The sequence below is a fragment of the Dendropsophus ebraccatus genome, chromosome 5, assembly GCF_027789765.1.
Source record: "Dendropsophus ebraccatus isolate aDenEbr1 chromosome 5, aDenEbr1.pat, whole genome shotgun sequence".
In the NCBI taxonomy this organism is placed as follows: domain Eukaryota; kingdom Metazoa; phylum Chordata; class Amphibia; order Anura; family Hylidae; genus Dendropsophus; species Dendropsophus ebraccatus.
Window position 1 is genome coordinate 7,174,952 of NC_091458.1, and position 12,532 is coordinate 7,187,483.

The 12,532-nt window shown below is 46.5% G+C and overlaps 1 protein-coding gene across 4 annotated transcripts in view; it reads left to right on the top strand.

Moving 5' to 3' along the window:
- Nucleotides 1-12,532, top strand: part of LOC138792217 (NACHT, LRR and PYD domains-containing protein 3-like) — a 105,481-nt gene that overhangs the window by 59,225 nt on the left and 33,724 nt on the right. Inside the window, exon 1 of one of the 4 annotated variants that reach the window (XM_069969363.1) lies at nucleotides 563-631. The exons of the other annotated variants lie outside the window; for them this stretch is intronic. Within the exon in view, the coding sequence (XP_069825464.1) occupies nucleotides 586-631 (46 nt within the window). The 5' untranslated portion in view covers nucleotides 563-585. Of the gene's footprint in view, nucleotides 1-562; nucleotides 632-12,532 lie in introns of those variants that run through there. 4 annotated transcript variants of the gene reach the window in all.

The following is a 12,532-nucleotide window of genomic DNA, read 5'->3' on the forward strand; positions in this document are numbered from 1 at the left end:
GTGATGATGAAAACAGTACTAAAGTTTCGCCACTAGATGTCACTGTATTGTATATGCATATATGGAAGCTGCGCAGCTGAAGGATGTAAAGGATTATTGTTTCTCTGAGTCACCTGAATCTGTAGACCAGTAAAAGTCTTGTTTTTTTCTCTCCTATGACCTCTCTTCTTGTTTCTTCTGTTGCACACTTCACCCACTCACAGGGCACGTTAGTTACGCTAGGGAAGTAAGTCACATGGGTGGAGGAGGTGCAAAAAGGCATTGTGAAGAAAGGACGCAAGCTAGGTAGCTCTCCACAGTGGTCCTCTCTGGGCCCTGGCCCTCTACCAGGTCCCTGAACTCTGAAAGCTCATTTTTAGCTAGAATCCCGCATGGGAAGGATGCAAGACAGTACACCTCTAACAACTTTCTTACTAGTATGCTACACAGCACTATGCATTGTTAAACCCCTCTTAGGAGAGGACAAGCCAGAGACACCCTCAACCCCACCGTGGACAAGGAGACGTAACAGAGCAGGACAGTATCCGCAAAAGCTAAACAGCCAGGAACTGATCTAGAAGAGAAGAAGCAGCACTGCTTACCTTGATGACATATCGCTGCCAGCGGATCTTGATCCCGACTGCAGATCGCAGTAAGTGTATAGTATATGTAGAAGATCTAATTCAAATTGTTTTGAATTAGATCTGGACCTCACTAGACTAGTCAGGAGGGTGAATTTAGCAGTGTGCTTTAGCCAGATCCCTGTGTTAAATCCGAGTGTTAATGTGACTCCTATGAACAAAGTGTTGGACTTGAATTCCTGATGGTGCGATTTCCCGAAATGCCAGTATTCTATTTGATTCCCAAAATCCTCAAAAGTATAGACAACCCGACAGCTAGGCAATCGTATCCGGCTGAGGATCCATACTAAGCAACATTTCCATTTACCTTGATAAGGTCTTACGACCATTGGCTATGGGAGCTAAATCGTACCTTTGAGACACTACTGACTTTCTCAATAAAATTAAAGGTGTTACGTTTCCAGCAGGGGTATTCCTTGTAACTTTGTACATTGTGAGCTTGTCCACCTCTATAGAACAAGACATGGATTTAGCGGCAGTTGCCTCAGTTCTACCTTCCTTACAGCCTAATAACAAAGAATGTGATTTTGTGATGCAAGTCTTTTTTTTTTTTTTCAGAGAATGTATCATGATATAATCAATTTTGGCACTACTGTACACTACTCACAGAGAGTTAAAATCCAACAGGGAATAACCCATGTGACCTACTTGATGAATGTTTCCAATTAGTAGTCACGATCTCTTCAATTAGATGTTGTGCTTTGTATATATATATATACTGAATATTTGTACCATGTATTTACGCATGAAAATGGTGACAGGTTGTCACTGAACGTTGCGCTTGGAGTGTTGCACTATGCTTTGATTGATTGCTTTGACACTACATTGGAGTGCTGTCTACATATATAGAAACTGATCTAGATAGAGCAAAGTTGCAGTAAGCCTATGAACTCTCTCTTGCAGCGCGGGTGTTGGCAGGAAATCCTTAGCATTCCGCTCATCCCAGGTAACAAGGTCTGGGGTCTGTGTCACCCTCTAGGAAAGTTCAGCCAAGTCTAGCGGGCATAAGGTAGTGTGAAGACTAACTCAAGGTCAATACATGGGCACAGATGTTCTTCTTCTCTTCTAAGTATTCTTTCTCATCCTCCAACATCCCCCAACATCCCGCCAGAAGCACAGTACTCTGGGTTGAGACTCTCACGTCATCCTCCTCTCTACTACTCTGCTTCTTCGTATCACTCAGCACACTATATGTGGTGAGCCCCCGAATGGTGTTACAGCGGTGGGACAGCTGATCACTTTCTAGGTGTTGTAGTGCAACACCACTCTGTTGGCCGAGATTCAGCCGGGCCTTATGTTGTCACGTGACGCCAGGTGGGCACACAGGTGTGATGGCACGCCTGCTTTTAAGGTGTAAGGCCGGTTGTACCCTTTTCCCCTGTGGTCGGTGTCCTGCCGGGTTGATACTGGGTCCCTTGGGATAGTGTCACAGATGATGTAGTCACAGGTGGCCAGAGCAGTGTGATGACCCTACCGGATAGTAGGACCCGCCACCCACAGAAAGGGGAAGGTTGCAGTGTATATGCTGTGTTGGTGGTGATGAATAATCACAGACTCTGAAATAACGTTGAGTTGGTTTACTACTTGTAAATGTGCAGTAGGTAATACAGTAGATCTTATACATACACTTGACAAAAGTTCCAATAAACACTAGACAACCAGATCTGTGAGATAAGTGCGGAGTAAGAGTTGTGTTGAGGTACAATGGCAGAGAGGAGGATGCCGTGAGAATCTCAACCCATGTAGTAATTAGTGATGATCGAACAGCAAAATGTTCGAGTTCGAGTCGAACCTCGAACAGTAGTGACTCGAACTCGAACCCCATTAAAAGGATAGTGCAGCGCTAAGAAATTATTCACAGAATAACACACATTACAAAGTTATACAACTTTGTAATGTATGTTATGTCTGTGAATCACCCCCTTCCCTGTGTCCCCCCACCCCCGCACATGTACCCGGAAGTGTTGGTGCATTATACATTACCTGATCCATGTCGCGCCCGTCCGCCATCTTGTGCCAAACGTCATCCTCTGCCGCGTCATCAGCCGCTCAGCCACGATTGCCAATCGCAGAGGGCAGCCGGCACTCGGGACGATCGGAGAGCTTCGCCGGCCGGCCGAAGATGACATCACTTTCAGAAGATCGGAGACGGTGTCGACACGGATCAGGTATGTATAATGCACCACACTTCCGGGTACACGTGCGGGGGTGGGGGGACAGAGGGAAGGGGGCGAATTACAGACATAACATACACTACAAAGTTGAATAACTTTGTAATGTGTGTTATTCTGTGAATAATTTCTTAGCGCCGCACTACCCCTTTAAAGTCAATGGGAGATGTTCGGGTTAATTTTTATACCTATACAGGTGAGGGGAAGCTGGAATTACCATCAAGAAAACGAAACTGGATACATGGAACAACTTAATGGAGAAAATTTGGCTCTAAGAATGACAGAAAAAAAATTAAGAGGGTAAAATACTTCATTTAGTGATGGACAAATAGTACGTTATTCGCGATAGACCGAAACGTATGCTTCTATTTTACTTTCATCACTAGTGTTAGATCCATCCAGGCATGCTACCCCTGCAAACAGCACCCACCGCTAACTGTCACTGTGTGTGTGTGCTATTTGGTCAGACACATTCTACAGTGGTCTGGTTGTCAGAGAAACCATGTAAGAGACCCTGTAATTTGAATGTTCCCACTTTAAATCCTTTAAAGAGTATCTAAGAGAAGGCAAATTTAAATTGAATTAGATGGGAAAACCACCAACTACTACCGTTACTACCGACCTGATTGATCCTGCCTGCTAAACTGTGACTTTTTCCACCAAAAAGCAAAAATTGATTTTGTGGACCTTGGGAGCAAAACACAGCAATCACTGAGCTCAAGGAGATCAGTGAAAAAATTCCAATGAAGTAAATTTCAATATGCAAAAAAGGAGTCTGTGGAGCCTCTGTAGTCTCAAAACACGGGGATATCCCTAGCCTGTTGCCACGGGGTGCCTCAAGTATTCAATTATAAGTATATCAAATTTAAAAAAATAAATGAAAACTTGAATTGAATTTGAGTCTTTAACCACACTAGAAAATCATAATACTCAACTCTCTGACTTTCTAAAGGAAATTATTTAAATGGATAGCTGTGTGGATTACTGTGTACCTAAAATACAGAAGAGAACTACGAGAAAGTGAAGATGTTCTAAAGCATCACTATGACCATGCAGCATTTTCACTGTAGTTTTTTTTATTTGAAATCGAAGATTAAAAAAACAGCCGATAAATTGGCCTTTACCGAGCTGCTGGCTTCTGCCTTTTAAACAGCTACAAAATGAAAGGAAGGCAGAGAACACCTATATGTAGGAGAAACTGTAATTATGCTGCAGAAGAGTAAACTGTAAACATGGAAGAACTCATAGCCTAAAATTTGGCTTTAAGAACATACATCTAACAGATGAAGAGATTATTGAAAAAAAGTGGATCTGCAACGCAGACTGTCAAAAATGGGCTCATTACCCACTCAGGATAAAATTAAACCACAAACTCGTGTTTGATGAGTCATATATATATATACAGCCCAGCATACCATTTTATATATATATATATATATATATATATATATATATATATATATATATATATATACATACATATATATAGTGGTACCTTGGTTTAAGAGTAACTTGGTTTAAGAGCGTTTTGGTTTAAGAGCTCACAGTTTTTCAAAATGGTGACTTGGTGTAAGAGCTCCCTGTACTGGGTGGGAGGGGGAGGGGTATGGTCTGTATAGCGGGGTCTACAGCCCTGTACTCTGACCCAGGAAGTCTCCCTCACCTTACAAATCATAGCAGATCCACTTCAGACTGGGGCTTACACCAGGGGACAGGACTGTGGGGTAATCTCTCCATAGCTGTAACCCCTCTCTCCCCGGACAGAGAGCGCTGCATGTATGTGCCCACATCTGTCCTGCTCATTCCTTCCTGCTCCCTGCAGTCTCTGTCCGTCCTTGTGTTTCCCATCCTCTCCATTACTGTACAGTAACTTATAATATCACAGATTCTGCTGTTTCTGAATGTTTGTTTCATCTGTTTTACATGTTATTCAGAATAATAAATCATTATTTTGGGGTGTGGAACTAATTGTCTGCATTTCTATAATTTCTTATAGGAAAATTTGCTTTGGTTTAAGAGTGGATTTGGATTACAAGCGCCGTCCTGGAACAAATTATGCTCGTAATCCAAGGCACCACTGTGTGTATATGTGTGTATATATACACTCACCGGCCACTTTATTAGGTACACCTGTCCTACTGCATGTTACCACTTAATTTCTAATCAGCCAATCACATGGCGGCAACTCAGTGCATTTAGGCATGTAGACATGGTCAAGACAATCTCCTGCAGTTCAAACCGAGCATCAGTATGGGGAAGAAAGGTGATTTGAGGCCTTTGAACGTGGCATGGTTGTTGGTGCCAGAAGGGCTGGTCTGAGTATTTCAGAAACTGCTGATCTACTGGGATTTTCACGCACAACCATCTCTAGGGTTTACAGAGAATGGTCCGAAAAAGAAAAAACATCCAGTGAGCGGCAGTTCTGTGGGCGGAAATGCCTTGTTGATGCCAGAGGTCAGAGGAGAATGGGCAGACTGGTTCCAGCTGATAGAAAGGCAACAGTGACTCAAATAGCCAACCGTTACAACCAAGGTAGGCAGAAGAGCATCTCTGAACACACAGTACGGCCAAATTTGAGGCAGATGGGCTACAGCAGCAGAAGACCACACCGGGTGCCACTCCGCTCAGCTAAGAACAGGAAACTGAGGCTACAATTTGCACAAGCTCATCGAAATTGGACAGTAGAAGATTGGAAAAACATTGCCTGGTCTGATGATCCTCGATTTCTGCTGCGACATTCGGATGGTAGGGTCAGAATTTGGCGCCAACAACATGAAAGCATGGATCCATCCTGCCTTGTATCAACGGTTCAGGCTGCTGGTGGTGGTGGTGTCATGGTGTGGGGAATATTTTCTTGGCACTCTTTGGGCCCCTTGGTACCAATTGAGCATCGTTGCAACGCCACAGCCTACCTGAGTATTGTTGCTGACCATGTCCATCCCTTTATGACCACAATGGACCCAACATCTGATGGCTACTTTCAGCAGGATAATGCGCCATGTCATAAAGCTAGAATCATCTCAGACTGGTTTCTTGAACATGACAATGAGGTCACTGTACTCCAATGGCCTCCACAGTCACCAGATCTCAATCCAATAGAGCATCTTTGGGATGTGGTGGAACGGGAGATTGGCATCATAGATGTGCAGCCGACAAATCTGCGGCAACTGTGTGATGTCATCATGTCAATATGGACCAAAATCTCTGAGGAAGCTTCCAGCACCTTGTTGTATCTATGCCACCAAGAATTGGGGCAGTTCTGAAGGCAAAAGGGGGTCTAACCCGTTACTAGCATGGTGTACCTAATAAAGTGGGCGCTGAGTGTATATGTGTATATATATATATATATATATATATATATATATATACAGCCCAGCATATGATTAGCCTTCCTTAGCACCTGGCTGCACTGGTGACTCATTTTAAGGCAAGGTTCACACTACGTAAGCTTCCGGCCATAGTGCGCTCCGTGAATATGTGGCCGGAAACTTACGTAGTTAGCGTACAATGCAAAGTATACGATCCCGGCCGCACAGTTCGCACCCGGATCGTATAAGGCGCCGTAAGAAATGAACCAGACCACTCTTTCCGGCCGGAAGGCTGTAACTTACGCCGGTAGCGTATCGCGCGAATCCGTACGAAGTGGTGATTTCTTAATTTTTCCACTCTTCTATGCCGATCCAAAAGGTTCTGTGGGGTGTCCGGGGCTAGGCGAAGATTTCCAAGTAAAAGACCGCGGTCAGATCGCTTCGTAGGGCGCTCGGGAAGCGTAAGAGTACGGGCGTACGTTTGCATTGCATACGCATTGCGTACACATTGCGTACGCATCCACCCGCACATCAAATATTCGCACGCCCGTAGTTTCAGCCGCACATGTACGGCGCCGTACGAAATGCGTACGGATTCGTACGTAGTGTGAACATAGCCTAAGGCTGTCAGAAATCACTACCCCTAAATCCTTCTCTTCTGAAGCCTTTGCCAACACAGAACTGCTGATATGATATTCGAATAGTGGATTTCTTCTCCCACAGGCGCATTTTTTTACAATTATTTTACATATTCAGGAATGTAGTGTTTTTAAGCCCATCAAATAGCTTTTCCACAATGGACATTAAGTTTACCGGTCTATAGTTAGCTGGGAAAGACCTAGACCTTTTTGAAGATTGGCACTACATTTGCCTTACGCCAGTCCCTCGGCACAATTCCAGTCATCAATCTCTGAATATTTTGTACAAGTGCACAGAAATGTGACAGTCTGAAGAGATCAGTGAACTTCCTTATCACCAGCTGCTTGTCATGGTATCCAGTGCCTGGATGTTCTTTTCCTGAATGGCTGCTATGTATCACATAAATTAGCAATATTCTCTAATAAGAGACCTTGAACGGTGACCGGACTGAAGACCCAGTTTAGCAACATATTGCATGTACAACCCAGGTGCCAACTTGACACCTTAACTGTTTACGCCTTAGGTGTAAGAGTCCTATTACAAAGAAATATTGCGGCATGTTGTGGCATTGAGGAGTCCTGTGATTAGTGGAGACAACCTATATTAAGGAGTAAGGGAGTGAGAGACGGATCCTTGAAAAGGAAGGCTGTTGCCTTTGAAACTGTGAAAGCCCTAACAGGGAACTCTAAACACTAAACACAGTGATTCTTTGCTCGGAACTTTTCACAGCAAGTTGAAGCACGTGCCAATGGCCGGGTCATGCGCTCCTTGCACCATTCACCAGTTCAGTCTAGGGAAGTGGAAAACATGCACATCGTACCCCTACAGGATCCGGACCCAGAAAGATTATACAGACAACACCATCTGACACCGCAGGACGAGTGAGCACCTATCATATACTAACTCCCCCGACTGTAATACACTTGGGGATCCCTATCTAACAGCTCATCCTAGGGTTCCACTGGTAGTATCACTAGTGTTTATAATTTTGTCATTTTTGTCATTTTACATTGTTTTTATAAGTGTCCACACTATGCATCCTTTGGTGAGAGCAGGTGCCACCGGCTGGAGTACGCTGCCTCATTACTACACACACAGTACTTATTAGACAGCAGTGCTTGTGTCCTTTATCATTTATTGGTTATAAGGAGACATAGAAAATGTCACATGCTGGAATATTTTGGCTTCTATATTTTTCGCAATATAGACCAGGGATGGGGAACCCTTTCCCTGTCGAGGGCCATTCGGGCATTAATAAAATCATTTAAGGGCCGGTGCACTCAATGTTATACTGTGCGTGGCAGTGGGGTAGCGTAAGTTTGCAGCACCCATGGCAAGGCAAAGTATTGTTCCCCTAGTGCCCCTGCTATTGTATTTAACCCCCAGTGATGCCCCTGGTACCTGATGTGAATGCCTGTGATGCCTGGTAGCCAGAGTTAACACCAAGTGATGACCCTGGTAGTCTATTTAACCCCTTAGCGATGCCCATGCTAGTCTAGTTAACCCCCAGTGATGACCCTGGTAGTCTATTTAAACCCCCCCCCCCCCCCCCCCAGTGATGCCCCTGGTAATCTAATTAACCTCCCAGTGATGCCTATGGTAGTCTAGTTAATCCCCAGTGATGACCCTGGTAGTCTAGTTAACCCCTCAGCAATGCCCAGTAGCCAGAGTTAATCCCCAGCGATGCCCATGGTAGTCTAGTTAACCCCCAGTGATGACCCTGGTAGTCTATTTAACCCCCCAGTAATGCCCATGGTAGTCTAATTAACCCCCCAGTGATTCCCATGGTAGTCTAGTTAACCCCCAGTGATGCCCCTGGTAGTCTATTTAACCACCCGGTAATACCCCTAGTAGTCTAGTTAACCCCTCAGCAATGCCCAGTAGCCAGAGTTAATCCTCAGTGATGACCCTGGTAGCTGTAGTTAACCCCTTATTGTTGTCTCTGGTAGTCTAGTAAACCCCCCCAGTGATGTCCTTGGTAGTCCTAGTTAACCCCCCAGTGTTGCCCCTAGTAGTCTAGTTAACCCCCCAGTCATGTCCCTGATAGGCTAGTTAACCCCCCAGTCATGTCCCTGGTAGTCTAGTTAACCGCCCAGTGATGTCCCTGGTAGTCATAGTGCAGTGTCCCAATACAGAAGGTTTTTCTCTATATCTCTGTGTATATCTGTATTCCATTTGTCCCTGTACTGGAAAGGGTTAATGGCCACTGCAAACGGGTTGTGTTATGTTGCACCCAGTGTTCAAGTCTTGTATTTCTCATATTCCTCTATGTATATTCATTTGCCTGTTATTTAGTGGTGTGATGATGCAACCGGCCTAGTGTCATGTGACTTTCCCGGCTGCCATAGTAACCCCAATAGCTGTCGAGCTTTTGGCTGGGGTCAGTTAGTCACTTCCCTCTTACCTCAGTAGTCTTCTCTCTACCCGCAAGGGAGAAGGTTGTGTTGTCCCTCCTCTACCTTCAAGAGGGATGACGTATGCTCTGCTGCTTCTCAAGCAAGTATCCTCTCCACTACTCCAGAGATAGATTCCAGTCCAGTCCTAACCAGTCTCAATCCTCAAGATCCTCTATTCTATTCAAAGATCTGGGTGCCGTTCTCAAGTCGCTATCTTCTCATCATCAACAGCAAGTATTCTATTCAGTCTATTCCGCCCAGCATCATTCTCAGGGAACCCACTACCCTCATTCTCCGTTAAGATTCCTTTCACTCAAAGTAACGCTATCACACTACGGCCTATTGCAGCATCACCCACCTGCTCAGTTAAAGGACAACTCCCGCGGGACCCCAAAAAAAAAAAAAACACAGACACACACAGACACCATACTCACCATCTCTCCGGTGACGATCGCCGCTCGATTCGCCCGCCGTCCGCCTCTCCGTCGCCGCCTTCCGCCATCCAGCGATGTCTCCAACTTCCGGGTCCAGGGGATGGAAAAGGCTGCCAGTGCGCTTGCGCACCGGCAGCCTTTTCATTGGCTGGAGCGCATCACATGGCTTCCAGCAAGCTCAGCCAATCAGGGCTGAGCAAGCTGGAAGCCATGTGATGCGCTCCAGCCAATGAAAAGGCTGCTGGTGCGCATGTGCACCAGCAGCCTTTTCATCCCCATTCACTTTGCATGAAGACGCCGAGGAGGAAGAAGACCCGGACCGCCCCTCGGCTCTGACGTCGTCGTCACCAGATGCCGCCCCGGAGAAGAGGACTGTGACGATCGTAATAGGTAATGTATAAATTCCTTAACTTCCGGGGTGGGGGGTCGGGGGTCCGAAAGTGGGGGAAGGGGGCCAGGCCGGGTATTTAACCACATTACAAAGTTATATAACTTTGTAATGTGTGTTAAATGAGCAAAAAAAAATTTTTGTGGGAGTTGTCCTTTAAATTCAAGTCTGCCTATTCCTGGTTGCAGCCAGAGAGACTGTTGCTATTGACAATCACCGTGTTAATAAACACACAACCACTGAACCCTTGGTGCCTTGACTAAGGGCAACGAAGAATTGTTGGGGCCCCGCATGGTCAGGTTCCCGTGGGTTTGTCACCTCCCCTCGTGCCGTAAGCGTGACCTAACATCTGGCAAGTAGCAACCCAGGTCCTACCTACCACTACTAACTACTACTACCCCCAGTGGGTCACCCCATCGCAAGTGGCGTCATGAAGAGGATACAGACTACGTTGTGCCAACCTCCAGTTCCCCTAAAAAAGTACTACAACTCTCAGAAAGACTCTGCTCGAACCGCGCTGCGGTCAAGAAAGGGGTTAAACTGTGTACGGTTGAATTTCCCATGTGCGCGCCGCTCAAGGCCCCGCCTCCCGGCCCATTGAATCGCAGCCTACATTGCCGGGGGGAAAAAGATCATTGCGCACCAGCCGGAAGTCCTCGATCCCGGCTTCCGTCCTCACCGCAACACCGGTAGTCCCGCATCGCTGTGCCCGCTCAGGCCCACTGCTCTCTCATCACCACAACTCCTGCCATTCCTCCTACTCGCGCTGTGCTCCCACTCTTCAGATCCTGCCTGCAGTTCCGGTGCCCCAGCTAAGTGGATCTCTATTAAGGGCACAGTACCTCAGATTCTGCCGTCATGTCTACCGCCAACAGTAATGACTCTGATGGCTCGGGCAGCCCGCCTACATCATCTGCTAATGTCCTCGCCCCATCAGCTAGGGCCCCTGATGCTGGTCCCGTATCTACAATCACTGCCGGAGTGCCATTCTTCATTGGGCCTTCCCACCTCCCGAGCTATAAAGGGGAACCCCACACTTTAGCTGCCTTCAAAGAAAAGATTTCACGCACTCTTGAACTTGTCTCACTCTCTCCCACTCAGCAGGTACAGTTGCTGCTAGGACAACTTGAGGGTCCCGCCGCTGAGGAAGTACGGTCTTGGCCGGCTACTGAGAAGTCCAACATGCAGCAAATCCTTGACCGCCTGAGCAAAGAATTTGAGGTACAGTCACCCACAGAGGTCCGTCTCAAGTTCTATGACAGACGTCAGAAGCCAGATGAGACTCTAAGAGACTATGCACTTGCACTCCAATCTGCCTATCGGGCCTAACAACAAGTTGACACCATAGATCCCTCAGCCGCTGAAGGCATCATCACTGACCGCTTTATAGAGGGAGTGGACTCTAGGCTCGTCCAAAGCCAGCTGCGCATGTTAGCCGCACAGAAACCCAATATGTCCTTTCTTGACTTTAAAACCCTTGCCCTGCGGGTGGTTGGGACTGACACTCCCTGTGCCGGCAGCATTCCGGCCCCATGTTACCCAGACCTGGCTGGTGTGGCTCCTACTCCTCCAGTCTCACCCGCGGCTCCACCTGTCCAAGCTATTCAAGCCTCACAAACTCCTACATTTGCTAGCCCTACAGTTACTTCTGATCTTCTCGCCCAAGTGGTTGACTCTCTCTGCCAGGCCATCAAAGAACTAAAAGGGGCCTCCTCCACATCGTCCTGCGAGTTATCCGTCAGCCAGGCCCTGTCCCTGGACTCTCGCCCTGAGCGCCCAAGTCGTGATAGGCCTCCGCCCCAAAGACTCATGGCCCATGAACAACCTTACTGTGACTATTGAAGGGGGACCCCTGAGGAAGTCGGTAGTGCGGACGGAACGCGTGGGGATCCCTTTATTGACACCCCGTTGTGTCACTGTTCATTTCTTAGTTAGGTGGTAACTATTTATTGCTTGGGTATCACCGTACTATTTGCCTAATCATTATATTGTTGTTTGTATCAGTTTGGATATTTTCACTTTTGAAGGGTTGTTTATTTCTTTATTATTTTGAGCAGGACACATAACAACTCTCTTACGGGGTGTCAAGGTGGATGACACCTTACGTGGTGTCTCCATGTTTGGTGTGCTTTTTAAGTGTTTTTAAATTTTTTGGATCTATGTGTGTTATTTATGTCTCTTTTTTGTACCTGTGGAATAAAGTACTGTTATTTTGAGCTTATCTCATGATTTTTGGTGTGCTTACTTACCATATGGCATATACTCTTCTTTGCTTTGTCTGGTATCCAGGTCCTAATCGATCATGGTCTGAAAATAAATCCGTCTAAGTGTCATCTTCTCAAACCACAAGTGAACTACTTGGTGCATGTCGTGAGTGCCGAAGGGATACGGCCCGATCCCGAGAAGATCTCAGCTGTGGAGAATTGGGACACCCCCAAGACCGTGAAGGAAGTGAGAAGTTTCCTCGGGTTTGCCGGCTACTACCGCCGTTTCATACCTCACTTTGCACAGGTGGCTGAGCCGCTCAATAAGTTGCTCCATGGGTGCCCTCGAGAGAACTACAACCGACGACTCCC